Genomic DNA, 17,148 nt, shown 5'->3' on the forward strand with positions numbered 1-17,148 from the left:
CATGGATTTGAACTGTTATGCGTGCAGTAAGCTTAGAGAAATGGTGCTTCTCTCTCAGTGCTTGTGACAGTAATGTCCTGAAGTTAAAGTACATCTTCAACGTGCCCTTTGTGGGTTTTTCTTCCATGCTCGTTACAGAGAAGTGATAAAATCCGGAGTGAAAGGCAGTCTTCTGAATCATCCACCTTGTAACACCTTTTCTGCGGGTTTGAACATAAGTGATAGAGATCATTTGCATCAGACTAGTTTCAGATAATGCTTATTATCATGACTGGATTCACTGTCTTCAAAATACCAGCACTAGCATTATGCCTCATAGTGCCACACTCCCCATGGTTTGCACTGTTGAAATGTTCACCACGCCATTTCACTGCATAGTAGGAGCTCTCTTTGTTAAGACTGTGTGCTGGGAGACATTTTTGCCTCTCCCGGCCTTTGTTGCCCCAGCTTTCCACTTGCTCTGGGGAGCTCAAGTGAGGGCTGGTTCTGCTACCTTTGTATTACTGAGGAACTAAGCATTTTTTTAAGGTGTCCTTACATGCTGCCTTAAAGATGTGCTTTTTAAGCATCATCACACTGTTGTTTGATGATGTTTTCCAGTTACCTTAAAATTATACTTAATTCGATCTGCATTATTTTTCTCAAGCAAAATACAAATAACAAAAGTGTGTGTCCATAACATCCTAAATAGAAAACAAGGCTGCGAATCTCTACAAAGCACATGTGAGAAAATAAAGAAAGAGCTATGGCTTAAGTCTGTCTGAGTAACCTTCCTTATCTGCAGACTTTCTGGCTACTCCTGACAAGAAGGTGACTGGGAACTATTTCCATGTATGCCTTGTGCTTTAGGCTGTATTTTTGGAGCAGGGGCTGGCTGGACAGAGAATGTCTGTAGGAGCAGTGACAGATAATGCTAGTCATGATGTATATTGTTTTATAACCAGTCTACGTTGAAGACTTCTGGACAGATTCAAACCTTTCATCTGGAAACTTGTGCCCTTTTCCCCCCAACGCTATCAGGAAACGGTCTGGTCATACTTTGTGAAGAAAAATAAGTGAAGTAGTGTCAGCATGTACAGTAGGTACCAAGGGTTCCTCAGTGAGTTAGAATTTCCCTCTCCGCCGATTAGCATATTTAGCAAAAATACAGTCTTTTACTGGACCTTACTCTATATCAGCGTGTGCATTAATAAGCACTTAAGTTGATAAATATAACTGTGCTACTGTGATTTAGTGTTTTGTGTTAATCGGTAATTGTGTATGCCATTTTGTGAACTCTGCTCTGTGTTAGTCAGGTGGTTGTGCAAGTGACTGGAGTTCTTAATTTAAAAAATCAGAAGACCTCAGAGACTAATATCTAATATCTTTACATGTGTTGTTTTAAGATGGCCACTGATTAAAGGTAAAGCTCCCATTCCTAGGGATATGTAGTTGCAGCACTTCCTTCTGGAAGAACTCAACTCCTCTATTTTTCTTTATTTTTTTTTTTAAGCTTTACGTATAGTTTCACAAGGTAGCGTGAGCCAAACGAACAGCTTGCTGCTCTTTACTCCCACTAGTTATTTTGAGTTGATTCTGGTGTTTGTTTGATCATGGGAAGCCAAATTCCACTCAGTAGAATAGCAACAAAGAAAAAAAAAAAAAACACCTGGCGAAATGTTAACATTTTTTTTTGGCTGGTTGAGCATGTTGAATTGGTTTATGTTAAAGCAGATGAGCAGCAGAGCTGGTAGGAGGAAGGGATGGCTTCTGCTGGGATGTTGGGATTATGGAAGGAGAGAACTGGGAGCAAGACCTCCTTGCCTGCTTGGCAGTGGAAGCTAGTAATTTGCTTATCTGTAATATGAAATTGTATGCGTACTGGATTTGCACTAGGAATTAATTTGGTGTGGTCTGTTTTGGTCTATGTCGTAGCAGTTGCTGAAACCTTAAGCTGTCCTGAGTCCACTGGTGTGACAGAAGAAACTAGATGGGTTGTAGTGTGAGTGTTTGCCACTAAATTGGCACCTGCATTGTTTGTCTCTGTAGATGAGTCTTTCTGCCACTAAATGCTGAAAAAAACAGAAGGCTTGAGCTCCTGCCTAGTTTTTTTCTCTCCTTTCTGAGCTAGGGTTCTACAGTGTGTGGCGGTGCCATGGGAAGCCTCTGTTCCTGCTGTCTGCAGATAGGAATTAATCTCGTGAGGCTGTTATCCTTTCCTTCGGACTCTGTAGGGTTAAAAAGCGGACCATTACATTTGCTCACCGCTAGTCAAAATTACAGCCAGACTTACAGTAAGATTATTTTAGTGGTTTTAGGAGCAAGCTTTTTTTTTTTAATCAAGACCTGCTGAAACATCTTTAAATTGTGTAATTGATAAATGATGCAGCTGTGAGCAGAGGCAGTAAAAGTGATGTCTGAAAGCTGCTTTGCTGACTCTGCAACTCACAGGCTATCTTTCCTTCTGCAGGAAGGAGGAGAGGGAACCTTGTGCACATTTTTTTGATTGCTTTTTTCCTGGCACAGTGGGATCTTGTTGCTAAGAAGCACCTGACATCAGTCATTTCTCTCTCTTGCAAGAACTTCAACACTGTATCTTCTAGTCAGTGCCTAATAAACACACATCCTACAAGATATTTCCATGATGTTATTAAAAAACTAGCATAACTGTAATTGTAACTATGTTAGCTGAAGGATGTTTCATTTTGTCTCTACAGGTTGCAGTGTTGTCATTGCCTCTCGTAAATTTGACCGATTAAAAGCTGCTGCAGAAGAACTGAATAATACTTTTTCTTCCATGAGTCCTGCCAAAGTGACTCCCATACAGTGCAATATCCGCAAAGAAGATGAGGTAAAGAGTAGTGATCTTGTTCTTGGGCTTAACATGTCAAAAGTGTATACATTCTCAGATCTCCAAAGGTGGTCTTTGGCCTCCTCAAAAGTGGCTTTAGATCAGGGCAAAGATGGAGTAAAGCACTGTTAAACTGATTTAGATAAAGATGTGCGTTCTGTGGGAAGACCATTTGTTAGCCAGCTAAGCAAGAAAGCATTTGTAGTTGCAAGTATTTTTCTAACCATGCATACGTATTTCAGATGTTTTTGGGAGAAGCAGACCTTGGAACTGGCATGCTCCACAGCCGAGCCAGAGCCCGTTTAGCATGGTTCTTTGTCACAGTTCTGTGACAGCAGTGAGGGGGCGTTAACTTGTCAAGATGGAGACCTCAGAATAGTTCCTTCAAACAGGAAGTCATAGCATGGAATCTCAATGCTTGTGACTTGACTCAAGTGCCCTGCACTCTCAGTTTTCTTTGTATTAAAGCAAAAAAAAACTCAACAGATATTATTATTTTTAGCCATGTTTCAAATTTTGGTTACAATTTGAGGTGTGCCTTATTACAAACTATTATTACTTTCCCAGTTGAGCTTTTTCTTTTTTCTTCATATTGCAAAAAATGAAAGATCAAGAGCAAAAGTACTGAATCCAGGTTCTTCAGAAGTCTGCATTCACGTACTAATTTTTTAATCTGTGTATAATTAGACTTTTAAAAGTCTAGCATCAGGTTGGACTTTTAACTTATTGAAGACAGCTAGAAAATATTCCAGTAACAGATTGCTGCATTTTTCTTAAGCTTTCAAAGCCTCTGTTAAATTCTAGCATAACTTAAAGAAATACTAATGATGTTCAGTAGCTATGCAGATTCTGGAAATATCCTAATATACAACCATAAAGCAAATGAAAAATAAAATTCTTCCCTCATGGAACAGCTCGTGCCATAAAATATTTATAGTGATATACTCGGATTTTCTCTGCTGAAGGAGGTGAACCCTGGGGTGGTGCAGTATGTCACTTCACCTACCAGTGAATTTTAAGTTTGTATTTACTAGCATCAGCAGTGTGATATAATAGGTTATGACAGATGTCAGAGAGCAACTTACATGATTAAAGCTGCAGGAAAGAAAAGAGATAAAGAGAGAGAAAAGGCTTAGGCCTTCTTTCATGTCACTGTTCATGCAGAAGGTACTCTGGCATGCTTAATAACCTTCTGCAGGTGAATCTTATTTCTGCACCAGTTTAAAAATGACTTAGTGGGAACTGCAGTGGTCTGTGAGATGGTAGAGGGCTTGGATCGTGAAATGAGGTAATCTCCAGTAAACAAACTACCATTCCTTCTTTGTTTCCTGTTTATTAAGTGTCGCTAAATACATATTTGACAAAACAGTCTTAAATGGCATTGGAAACTTTTTTGAAGATGCTTGTAAAGCCTTTTTTGTGCTGCTGTGTAAAGTGTTTAGGCATTATTCTGTATTACCAGAAGCCATGCTGATACTTCGAGAAACTTCTGTCTTTGCTATTACCCTGCAGTTTCATCATAGAATTATCTTGTTTCCAGTTTAGTTTTAAGCTGTACTCATTTACAGACACACCAGAACTTTCTTGGAACTTTTCATATGATATTGGAGGAGCCTCTATCAGGTGTCCTGCTGGTGGAAGTTCTCATAAACCATTGTCATTTCAGATCTGTATTTACTGAAGAGAGGGTTCAGAGGAATAAGGTAGATTAAATCTTGAATTTTTCAGTCATTGACTCAGTCTTATAGTTTGTCTCACTTCAGTTCTCCAACTGCTCTTACTTCTTTCTGTTGAAGTCCTATTTAGAAAAAAATCACTATGAAAATTTCCTAAGTCTGTTGTGGAAGTTTTGAATAAGGAATGCAATTTCTGTTGCATGTTAACATAAGAACTTAAGTGTACCCACTAAACAAATATTTATCCATTCCAGATGCCCATCTCCAAGACCAGATATTTTTACTGGTTAGAAACATCCTGTGATTTTTTTAATTTAGCTCTTATTTTTCTGTCTCTGTCCTCCTCCTTTAGTTCTTTAATGCTGAGATTCTCAAAGATTCCCAATTCCTGACCACTTGTTAATTAATTTCTGAAATTACTATTGGACCAGAAATGTGTGGATCATGTTTTCAGCATTTAAATTTGTAGTGAAGATAGCACTTCCTTACGCTTAGGTGCTTAGTGTTTGTAACTTGAAGCTGGATCAACTCAAATTAACAATCAGTAACTTACACTGCTAAAAACTGTCAGAACTTAGAACTGTGGGATGTGACAGATTTTCCACAACCTACTGCTCACTATTGCTAAGAGCAGCAATGGTGAATACTTTGTTCTAATTTGCACTTGATTGCTTTGCGGAGACTGGAGGAAAAGTGCCTTTGGGTTTTTACTTCTATTCAAAGAGCATCATACATCAACTTTGAAAACCTGTTCTATTCTTAACCTAAAATTTAGCGCCTGGAACTTGGAGTCTTAGGAAAAGAGATCAGTAAAAGATGTAGTGAAGGATTTTTCTAGCCTAGGAGGTTAATCTTGAGTAGAGGCAACACAGCAATATAACTCACTTCAGCATTTTCAGAAATGCAGGAGTAGCTTCCTGTTTACAGTGGAAGATGGGGTGAGAGGGCATTTAAACTTTTGGCCTCCCTCCCGAAAGAAGCGACACTTGTACAACCGTGTTGGCTCTGTATACTACTCGGTAATAGCTTTATGACTCATTGTCTGATTTCAGCTTAGTATGAGTGAAGAGTATTTACCTGAGAAATTCACAGAAGCACTTTGTTGGGTAAAGACGACAGCCTCTACAAGTATTCCCTGTGAGTCATTACATCCTCTTTCTCAGCTCTTATACTAGGTACCAAAGAATGTGTGGAGGAGAAAGACCTTATAAATGTTTCAACAAGGGAAAAAACTTAGGAGTTCAAGCCTCCTTAGATGTCAGAACTGATCCATCACAAGCGGCAAAGCCCAGGAAGCTTCCTGAAGAACTACATAATTCATTTAGTATATCCGTCTCTTTGACATCTCGCTGAAACTTTTCTAAGAGTAAATCTTTCTCTTAAAGGAAGCCATCGTGATCACCTGTAGGAACAAGCCATCTGTTCTTACTGTAGCATGCCTGCCCTTTTTTTTTTCATCCCTCTATCTCCATCAATTGTTCTGCATTTCTGTAAAAGTCCCTATGAATTTTGTCCTGATTTTACTTTTATAATCAGGCAAATTGGAGGGAGGGACTTTGAATAGAGGAGATCTAAAAAAGATGAAATTCCTTTCAAAATTGTCAGATTTTTGTTTTTGCCTTCTATTGCAAATCTTAAAGTAACTGGCCTGCTTTGAAGGTGACACAGCTAATTGCTCTTGTGTGCCCTAGTTTGGATCTGTGAAATTCAAGCATTCAAAGATTCGTACCTCATCGTACAGTGCAATATGTCTGTTAGAGCTCTTTCTGGCCTAGGAAGAGTCAAAGAAGGTGCAGTGAATTAATTGCTGCAGAAGCTTGATGGCAGATATCATGGGAATAGCTTAATGAATTCACATTTTTAAGTCTCCTAATCTTCATCCTCAGAGGCCCTCTTGCTTTCTAGCAAAGCTTACTTTTTGTTTAATGTGCAAGAAATAATCTTGCTTGATGGAGGATTTTCAACTACTGCATAACCTGTCAGGCCTATTTCTGTCACAAGTTTGCTGCTGCTGCTTTTGGCTAGTTTTCCATTGAGTGTTTTATAAAGGATAACAAACCTGTTTTGTTTTTTAAAGATGGAAGAATAGAGGGTTCTGGGATGCCAGTAAGAGCACCTCAGGTTTCTATGTTCTGTCTTCATGGGGCCTTATCCTGAAGCGGTGATTGTGCACCTGTCTCTTATCCTGTGGTCTGGAGTGTTTGTAGTGATCAATATTGCTTGTTAGTGATTATGAAGCTGAAGTCATTTTAATTATTTGGATATTTTCTAGCACTGCCCACATAATGTGTTGAACATAACAAGAGCAGGTCAGTTTGCTCTTGCTGAGATGCAGGCCAGACAGCTGTCTCTGTGTGTGTGTCTTTTCAAACCAAGCTCTTTTTTCAAAAATCCAAGTATCTAATTAATTAATTTCAGTCCCTCAATGTAATGGTGGCCAGAGTGGAGGAGAGAGACTCCATCCTTTTTTCATTGTGAAAAGAGCTTTCTATTTATCTTTGTAAGTGTTAGGAAGGGGAAGCATGTGTTTGAGTGTCTTAAATGTTGAGCTACAGCAAATCTATTGACAGAGGAAAGAAAGACATGAGGAAGTTTTTACCTTTGTAAAACCTTTGTGCTATATGCTCTGGACAAACATTTCTCTAACTGGCATCTAGATAAATAGAAGACATATCTAGGTCAGTGTAAGATACAAACTTACACTTCTAGTAGGATGCCACTCTTCTTGAAATCAACAATTCAGAATTCTGTGCACAATGTACCCTTTCCATACTTGAGCTCCAGCAACATCTGCTTCAGGACCAGACCCCGAGGGTAAAACCTATCTCTTGAACATCTGACAAACAACATTTCTTGAGATGGACTCAATACAGTACTATGTAGCACTTACCTTGTGTCTGAGTTCACTAGTACGTTTTCTTTTCCAATAAACTTTATAGCTTAGCGTAGTCTCGGTTGGTTTGTAAGTACTTAATGCCTGCCTGTGTGAAGCCTGTAGTGGAAGACTGTGGCTTGTTGAGGCACTGTGGATAAGAGATTCCTGTTGTTTTACTTTAAAATAACACAAAGTAAAAATACCTGTTGTCACTGTGCAAGAATGCCTACTAGTTCTAGTCCCCAAATAGCAAATCTCTCATAGTCTGCAGTGGGTAGTTTGCCTGTTGAGTTTTACTCAAGTTCAAGGTGTCCCATGAATGCATGTGGACATTTGTCCCTTTTCTCTGTGTCAGCGAGTACAGTCATCTCGGTTATCTGTGAAAGTGTGCTACTGCATAATACTTTTGAGTTGCAGTCACACAAAAAAGGTCCTTATTGAAGAGCACTGATCTTCTGGTTATTTCTGAAGTGCCTGATTGTGTTCTTTTTGGTCTTTTTCAGAAGAACGTCCTAAACTGTTAGCTCTACCTTGTGCAGTTTTGCTTTGCTTCCAGAGACAGTCTTTAATAGCTTTTTTATTAAGTTCTTTCTGTGCTGATTTTGAATATTTAGGAATAGAAAGTAATCTTCTTTAATTCTCACTGTGATTTAAATGTGTTCTACCAGACCCTCTTTCTCACTGTGCTGGTGGCTGCTGTACCCGTGTTTACTGCAATTGGGAGAAGCACTGCAACGATGCTTTCTCTACAACACAGAAGACATTGTGAAGATTGCTACAGTTGGAGCCATCTGGGCTGTGACTGGAGAGCCTGCTAGCCTTTGCTGGCTTTCAGAAAGCAGAACTGATATGCGGGTTGTTTTGTTTCGTTTTTCTATTGCCTTGAAAATATAGTGCAACAAGTAGGAACAACAACAGTTTCTTAAGATACAACATGTGAACCATTTTGAATTGATATGTCATAGCAGGTTTTGTCCACCTGTCGAAAACTTCCTTGTAATGTCTCTTCCTAGTGGATTTTTCTTCTGTTACTTTGTTGTTTGTTGAGAGTTTTTTTACGATTCTTAGAATTTTCCCTTTTCTCTCTCTTTCTTTTGTTTCCCCCCAAGCCTGAATAGCCTTAGTCTGTTCAAACATTCCTTGTACTGAAACTACTTCTCTTCCATAAATGAGCCCATACTTGACTTATGGGGAGCAATACTCCAAGCAAGATTCTCAGGCTGACAGAGAAAAGAGTTTGATATTGCTAAACAAAGCATAACTTTTGCTGCCTAGCAAGACATAACTTATTTTTCTCTGGTTGTGAGAAAACTTGGAAGTCTTTGTGGCATGGTGGTTCTCACAAGTCACGGGTTTGGCACTGCTGTCACAGATTTTCTGGGTTTTTTTGGTGTTTTTTCTTTTCCTCAGATCACACAAGCTGCAGTGACTGATGTGAGGAATAAGATGACATTCAGAACTTAAAGATGGTGATTTCGGTATCAAAATTATTTTCTTAAGGCATTTTTTCACAGCAGGCGTTAGTTTTTCAATCAGGCTTCAGTCACTATATGTTTGTTTAGGTTTTCTTCTTCAGAGAGGTGCATCCTTACAGGATCCATACTATCCTGTTAAATCATCCTGAACTGTTAGCAGCAGAAGGTGTAAGGCAGCTATTTGTGAGACTGAGTTGGTGACTCTCTTGGTGAGATACAGGTCATGCATTGCTTGTTCTTTTATTTCTGATGTTTTCTACTGCTAACTTTATACAGAGGAAGGCTGATTGATACCCTTCCCCTGGTGAAATCTGTTTCAGCAGTAGCATTGCTCCTGCTTTTTGGTTTTTGGTGGTTTTTGGTCTGTGTTTTCTTTGACCACAGTTGCTAGATTAACTTTTTATATATGCTTGAGTAGGAGTAAGTGATGCATGGTATCTATGTTACGATAGGTAGTGTAAGCACGAAACAGTCATGTTGTCCCATTTCCCCTGTTTCTGGAGATAAAGGTTAAATTATTAAGCAGTTGCTGTAGAGTTATTATTATTATCTTGTAATAGGAAAAATACATCAGCTTTGGTTTCTGTAAAATCTTTGAATGCTTTGAAATACATTCCTCTCCAGATGTTGTCTTGTGTTTAGTATGAGTGTGTGGTGAGACTGCTGTATGTCCAAAACAGAAAACAATGCAAAAGGCTTAGCTAACAGACTGTAGCTTAGATTAGGTCAGTGTTAGAGCTGGATTTAGATTCTCAAAATCTCTTTCCTTCCATATGAACTTAAGCCACTCCTTTTCTGCACTGACAGCTCTTTTGAGTAAGTGAATAAAATGTCAATTGCTATTTGCTGTTAATACCTTCTCAGAGTATCCAAAGGTAAATAGTGCCAGGCAGTGCTCTTAATTGTGAGTGTTCATCTTGCTTATAGACAGAAGGTATCTGCTTAGTCAAATATTCACCTTCCTTTTGCTAAAGAAGACAAGTTGTAGTATTTCCAGCATGTTTTAGAGTTCATGTTTTGTAGGGTAACAAACTTCTTGGTCTGTGTAAGAAGATTGACTGTTGCCAACTCGTATGTCAGAGCTTTAGTGAATGTACAAAACTTTTAGACAAGAATGTTAAAACTTCACAAGATTACTTACATTTTCAGTTTAAATGCTCAGGCATATGGGTCAGATGAAAAAAAACAGTAGCTACCTTATACAGAACTCTTCCAGCATCTGATGTGAATGCCCCAACCCTTGTGAAAAATGTCAGGCAATTCTTAGTAGGTCTTAAGTAGCAGGCTTTTGTGTGTGTTTGTTTTTCCAAACCTTCAGCAGCTTAAATCCCCTTTTTCTTTCAGTGCTGGTATTTTATATAGCACCTGCATTATACCAGGAAGATTTTCTGAGTCAACATGGAGTCAGCCCAGTCCTTCTTGGCTGACTAAATTGGTAATACTGATCTTTCAGCCCCTCTGAAGGCTGGTACCTCCTCTTTATGTGTGAAGAGGATATGAGAGAGAAAATACTGTCTGAGGGTGAAATTGAGGATATAGCTTAATCAGCATACCACACTAACAAATACTGTTTCAGGTAGAAGCTTTGGTGAAGTCTACACTGAGTCTGCATGGGAAGATTGACTTCCTGGTGAATAATGGAGGGGGCCAATTCGCAAGTCCTTCTGAAGCCATCCATGCAAAAGGCTGGAATGCTGTGATAGACACAAATCTGACAGGGACCTTCTACTGCTGCAAAGCAGGTAAGGACTCAACATTAAGCTTTTTTTTGTTTATTTGTTTCATTTTTTACAGCAATACCAGAAAACAAGAAATGTAAAGTTTCCTTACCTTCTTTTCACACACTTATCTGACAGTGGGTATTTGTTTTCATGAATCTCATCCAAAGCTTTACATTAGACTGTACATTTTTTCATGTATACAGACATACAAACGTACATTTAGGCAAGCATGATCTTCTGGTAAAGGCCAAGTTTGAGGAGTCATTTGATAAAAGACTATATGAAAACCACTTAACTTCTGTGGCCAGTATTCACTATGTGTAATGCAGGAAAAGATTTTTCTCCCATCAGGGATGTAAAATTAAAGTTAAATTAAAGTATGATACATGATTCTCAGACAGCATTGGGAACGTGGAAATGAAAGTAATTTACATGGAAGTCTGAAATCCTGATTTCCACCAAAAGGCTTCTTGACAAGCATTGAGCCTTACCTGCACCACACCTGTTATCTCACCAATCCAGTGGTGAGGCTATGGTACAAAGAGCAGATCGTTTATCTAAATCTGCACAGGAAGTGTGTGGTGTAATTGGAGTTAAGACTCCAAATTTGGCTTCCAGTTCACAAGTTCAATTGTATACATTTCTTCTGATATTTATAGGTTATCTTCCTCCTTCATACAGTGTACAATGCCTGGATGCAGGAACATGGAGGAGTCATTGTCAACATTACTGCTGCCGTGAGAAATGGGTTTCCTGGATTGTCGTAATATATTTTATTTTTACATTTTCCTTTATTTTTTAATTGCTCCTAAATACTTCATTTTAGAAAGGTGTGCACTGGGCAGCAGCAAAGTATAGAAATACGATAGTTGGGTCAAGAGAGCGCAATACTATCACTTGGCTATGTGTGGGGGATCTCTTATTCACTAGGGGCTACAGGATTAAATGGCATCTCTGGTCTCTGTCAACTTGTTTGTAAGAAACTATGAAGCAAGACTTGCCAGCGAAGCTTTCGCTGGAAATTGTATGCTAAGTGGGACTAGTTGCACTGAAATGTAACCTTAACTTGTTCTCTCTCCAAATTTCTGGAGGGTTTGCAAGAACTTGGTACCTATTGTTTTCTTCTTCTACTGTCAGTTACAGGTCTTGATGGTGTAATGAGTTATGGGAGTTGGACTGGGAGTAGGGGAGTAGGAGGAACATTTCTAGTATGTCACCAGGTTTTGGCTTTGTCCTTCGGGTCACATAATGCCTGCCTTTCCCATTTCCCTTTTTACTCTCACTTTGTAGCCATGTTTCTTGGAGGTGGTCTTTGATGCCGAGAATTGATTCTATTTGCTCTGCTCCTTTCTTGACTGGGCAAAGGCTCATGGGTACAAACATATTACCATAATTGTAGTTCTTCTGTACTGGCAGAAATTATCACAGCTGTCTGCATGAAAATGCAGCATGCTCTCCATATCTGTATGTGTACTATATTTGGTCAAATTTCTTTACCCTCAAAATGGAGGTAAGCGAGAGTCTTCCAATTTGAAACTTTTCCACCAAAAAAATTCCAGTTTATTGAAAGAGAAATAATGCTTAGAAAATGAATTGTTTCAGTTATTTTCTTTTCAAAGGAAATTTTGAAGTTCTCAAAATGCTGCATTTTCGGAGTTCCTTAATTGAAAAAAAAATCTGATTTTCTTCTTTAAAACTACCTTTTCTTTTTTTTTTAACTTTGAAATTGAATTTCTATTGAAGAAAATATAAAAATATAATTTAAGCAAATATTACATTACCTTTCTTTGTCCTGATTCAGGGTTGAAAGTTTTCAAAATTTAAAATTTTTAAGGAATAGCAAAATATTTTCTCACTAGCTTTTTCTTGCCAGTACAAAATAAATTTAGAGATCCACAGGGTGGTGCTGAAGCTACAGTTATTTGAGTTTCTCCACTCTGGTTAAGTCTGGTTGAATTGTCACGGCAAATAGGCTGAAGCTATATTTGAGAGTTGAACCAAGAGATAAAAAACCTAATTCTGAATAACAGTGGAATAAAGTTTCTCAAGTAACTGTCGTCTGTGGATGTCAATTGATAAACAAAACTACTTTAAAATTAAATTCCTGTTGAATTGATACTTGTTTTAGAAAAGTACTTTTGAAAAAGACTTGCCTTTACAAGTCCAGCCACCACTCATGCCAAAAATCACCTGGTGCAGTTTTTCATAACTATTAATTTTAAACATAAAACTGGTCAAGTGTGTTTTCTCATAATGTGCCTGGAGGTTATTTACTTCTGGCCTAAACATATGAATAAGTTGGGTTTTCTTATGTTTTTATTAAGTTTTTCTTATTCCTTTCCTGGTATTGTATAAGTCTGTTTTGCTAGGCTAAAGGAACTAAACTCTCTTAGTTTTCTCTGATTCCCACGGTCCACTATTCATCACTTCAGTAATTTTATCTGCATTTGTTCAAGCTTTTAATCATTTCAGACTAGTTTCCTGTAGCAGCAAGGTATATGAGATCACTCTGCCTATGGTCGTCTCTATCTCCATCTACCTATAGTAATTTTTGAATAGTGGCTTATTTTAATCATGTTTGTCAGAAGGTCTAAACTGTTTTTCAGGCCACTATCCTTCCATATGTTGCTTTAACTATGCAGCCTACTTTTTGTAGTTTTACACAGTTTGAACTTTGCCTCCAGTTGTTTTTCATTTTCTAAGCCTGCTTCTGCAGTATGATGTAGCTGACCTCATGTCACATTGGGGAAGAGATGATAAGCATTTCCAGAAATAACAGGAAATCATAGAATAGCTTGTTTAAACTGTGAAGCTATGGTCAAACTTACAAACTAGAAAATCTCTCTCTCTCAGATGGTTGATCCAGCCATAGAAAGCTGCTCTGACTACCCTAGTGAGGCTGCAGTAGAATTAACATCGGGCACTGTTAGCTGGGGGAACAGATGCTTCTTTTGCTTTCTTTTCTCCATAGGCATACAGGAGCTGCAAGAGCCGCAGTGAATAACCTAACCAAGACTTTAGCTTTAGAATGGGCCCACAGCGGAGTAAGAATCAACAGCATTGCTCCTGTAAGTAATGGCAAACGATCTGATTAAACTTAGCCATCATACATGTTCATGGTTAAAACTTCCAGACCAAAATGGATTTTAAAATCTATAGCCTGTAACTGTTTGTGGATTATTTATGTATTTATTTATTTATTTATTTATAATTCCCTCATCTATGTTCTTCAGGTCAATTTGAGAGTGTTTTGTGCTGTTTGGATGACGAGCCAGAGATGTGGGATGAAATTGCTTCTGCTTTCTGCTTTGACTTGGCACTCTTGGTTTTTTCCTAGCTTAATGAAATGATACCTAGGAGGAGATGGTCACCTGTCTTACAAACCCTTGACATAAAATTACCAAATGCTTTGTGTTTCAGTAATGACTACATTATTTCTATGTTCACAAAACTTTTTCTGTGTGAGGTTCAGGTATGCTGATGGTTTTCACCTGTGTTTACAAAGTTATTTTTAAAATCTCTGAATGTGTCACATAATGTCTTTTACTTTCCTTTCTATGTGTTAGGTTAGATTAGTTTTAGGCGTAAAAAGACCGTATTTGGAGTGGACTTTCTCTTAATGAAATTAGATGTAAAAATGTGTGTTCTGATTTTTTTCTTATCAAATACATGCAGACAGGAAACCACTATACAGGTCAGCTAAAATATGCCTGCCGCATTTCTGAGGAAGTAGGTAGCGTGTAGCAGTTGTTTTAAATAGCTGTATGGAAAGAGCAGCTATATTTTCTAGTGCATGGTAGTGCAGATATAGAGGTTATATAGAAACTCTAGCTTCAACATTTGAGATTGTGTGATCTGTTGTGATTTGTGTAATCTTCACTCTTAACCACAATTTATTTTGCACATTTACTTCCTTGAAAATGAAAGAGGAAAGGTAAACTTTGTCCAGCTACTTCTACGTTCAGAATTTATCTTATCTCACAGTATAGTTAAGTGTTAGATTTGTTTAACTGGTCCCTAGGAAGATCTTTCTACAGTCTTTGTAGGATGTCTATATATCCTGTTGTGCCTCTTGTCCTAAAACATCTGGCTTGCTTTCTTTGGCGTAGCATGGAACACTTAATGGCAGATGTGTGATGATCATTTAGGTAGTGGCTCTTAGGTAGCCTCTGTGAGGCCCAACTCATCTGCAGGCTTGTTAAATATTAAGATCTACTGGCTTGGTTTTTCTGTCTATTTGTTTCTTCTGATGTATCAAGTCTTGGGGAAGTAAGTAATTAAGACAGCATTATTATGTGATATATTTTTCAGGCATGCTAATTACCTAATGAATCATACTAATTATACTTTATAGCACGTGTCAAAAGAAGTTTTTGAAAGGCAAACACTCTAGTGTTTTGGCTCTTTCAGAACTATTTGCTAGCTTTGTTACTATGCTAGTAACAAAAATCCACATTGTAGTTACAGTAACACTTTATAGCCTTCTGTCACGTTCATGGACACACTAGGTCTGTGGTAACCGTACAAAACTGTACTGCTTTATAGGAGCAGAGTAACATGTAGGCAATGGATACATAGAGAGGGAAACATGCATTCTAAAAAAAAAAAAAAATAGTTTCACATGTGAGTTGCTTCCCTAACTCCCAAAATATAGTCACTTACATTTCACAGATATCTTAGAAGAGAAATCTTAGCATGTACTCCATGGACAGATTAAAATTTTGTTATCTTACTTAAACTTGAGTCCCAAAAGTTCTGTCATAACTAATCTATGTAGCCCTGTGTTCCCATTGCTGTAGCATGCTACATTCATCTTCCCTCTCAAGTCTAAACTGGACTGTGTAATCATCAGAGCAAAGACAGTCACCTTTTTCTATTTCTATAGCAGCTAAGTAGGGAGAGTCTGAATTCTGTCTGTGAAATCTGTCTGCTTCCATAATTCACAATAAAATCAATCTAGTGTTCTTAAAGATTACGAGAAACTGTTGAGAACTTGTTCTTCGGGCTTTGTAGTTTTCTACTCTAAGCTAATACAAAATGCTTGTAATTTCAAAAGAGTCTTTGACTCTCTTTATACTCTCCACTTTATGGTTATTAAAGTGACAGTGGAGAATTGGAATAATCTGAATTATTGTGCTTGAATAGAGATGTGGCTAGAGGCCAAATTACCTTCTTGTATAAATTGTACTATTCCATTAATTTTAAAAGCTTGTGTTCAAGTGCTGTTTAGATAGTTTAATCCCACAGAAAATCCCAGTAATGACAACTTCACAATTTTACAATGATCACAGTTTAAAAATGTGCAAGACAACTTAATTTTCACTATGCTGTTTTGAAATAGGGAATAGTGTTTTCAGAAACTGCTGTTGCAAACTATGGAGAAGAAGGTACAATTATGTGGTTAAAGAGCATACCAAACATTCCTGCCAAGAGGTTTGCAGTTCCTGAAGAGGTAATGTATTTCAGAGCATTTGTAATGTTTCTACTTCTGTGTCTCTATTTTGAAGCTACTTTATTATATGGAGGACAAAAAAGACTTAATTTTGCACTGTGATGGAATATTAAAAAAGAAAAAAGCTTGTAGTAATGTGTAGTAGTGCCAAGTGGGAGACTTAACCAGTAGTCACTGTTAAAATTTAATTTAGATGCCTCTTACAGCTAGTGAAGTCAGTCTGAAAAGGTTGACTTCCAGCAGGGAGGACTTGAAGAATGAATTAATGTGAAAAAAGTCTGTCTTAAAAGTACTTATCTCTCTTCCACCAAGAATGTGCATCTTTGATAAACTAGTCAAGTTTTTTGTTTGATTTTTGGCATCTGATGCTGATCTTTGAGAGCTTACTCATTTTCATCTGTTACGGACTTGATATTTGGCTGGAAAGATGGCTTTAAGACTGTTACAATTTTCATTACTGAATAGAAAATGTTGCTATGTCTTGCCTGTAAATGTTTTTGCAAGCATCTTTGACATGAACAATTCCCAGCAGTTTAAGAAAGATTAAAATTGTTGTTCTTTTGTTAGATCTCTCCTGCAGTGTGTTTCCTACTGTCTCCAGCTGCTTCTTACATAACTGGGATAACCATGGTCGTGGATGGTGGCCGAAGTTTATACAGCAATGTCCTAGATATACCTGGTAAGAAATGGGCTACAAAATAATGCCCTTCAAATGATTGAAGCTGGGCAATGGGAGGACACAAAAGTAAATTGCCTAGTTTCTCAATCAACTAAGTATGTTGTTTTATTTGTTTTCCTCAGATCATGACAGATGGCCCTCACCACCAGAAGGAAAAAATTCTGAAATGCTTAAAAAGTTTCTTTCTGGCAAGTTCAAGCCAAAGCTGTAAAAGAATGAGATTTCACCTTATTCCCAGTTGCATGCTTGCTGATAATCTCGTTTTGTGATTTGGGCTTATTATTCTCAGTAATATAATTTTTTTCTTATACATAACTACATTGAGTGCCTTGATTTTTGTTGGTATATATTTAAAACTTGAAAGGCTGTCCATAGTAAATTTCTTCTCTGAAAAGACTCACTGCCCTGAAAACATTCAGTCTCTTGGGAAGGTAAGGTAT

General features: G+C 37.8%; 1 protein-coding gene across 1 annotated transcript; it reads left to right on the plus strand.

Annotated features, from left to right (window-relative positions):
* Window positions 1-2,674: 2,674 nt before the first annotated feature.
* PECR (peroxisomal trans-2-enoyl-CoA reductase) lies at window positions 2,675-16,919 on the plus strand. Its single transcript, XM_009709604.1, has 7 exons — window positions 2,675-2,830; window positions 10,433-10,598; window positions 11,259-11,340; window positions 13,549-13,645; window positions 15,919-16,029; window positions 16,597-16,708; window positions 16,831-16,919. Exons 1-7 carry the CDS (start codon window positions 2,675-2,677, stop codon window positions 16,917-16,919), a joined length of 813 nt encoding a protein of 270 aa, XP_009707906.1.
* Window positions 16,920-17,148: the final 229 nt, after the last annotated feature.

Source organism: Cariama cristata, unplaced genomic scaffold (genome assembly GCF_000690535.1).
Source record: "Cariama cristata isolate BGI_N322 unplaced genomic scaffold, ASM69053v1 scaffold32461, whole genome shotgun sequence".
Lineage (NCBI taxonomy): Eukaryota > Metazoa > Chordata > Aves > Cariamiformes > Cariamidae > Cariama > Cariama cristata.

What these genes read in the sequence shown, in the direction of transcription:
- PECR (XM_009709604.1), top strand. Translation starts at nt 2,675, where the DNA reads ATGTTTCATTTTGTCTCTACAGGTTGCAGTGTTGTCATTGCCTCTCGT. An exon ending in ATATCCGCAAAGAAGATGAG is followed by an intron (nt 2,831 to 10,432) that starts GTAAAGAGTAGT and finishes ATACTGTTTCAG; the next exon opens with GTAGAAGCTTTGGTGAAGTC. An exon ending in AATGGGTTTCCTGGATTGTC is followed by an intron (nt 11,341 to 13,548) that starts GTAATATATTTT and finishes TTTTCTCCATAG; the next exon opens with GCATACAGGAGCTGCAAGAG.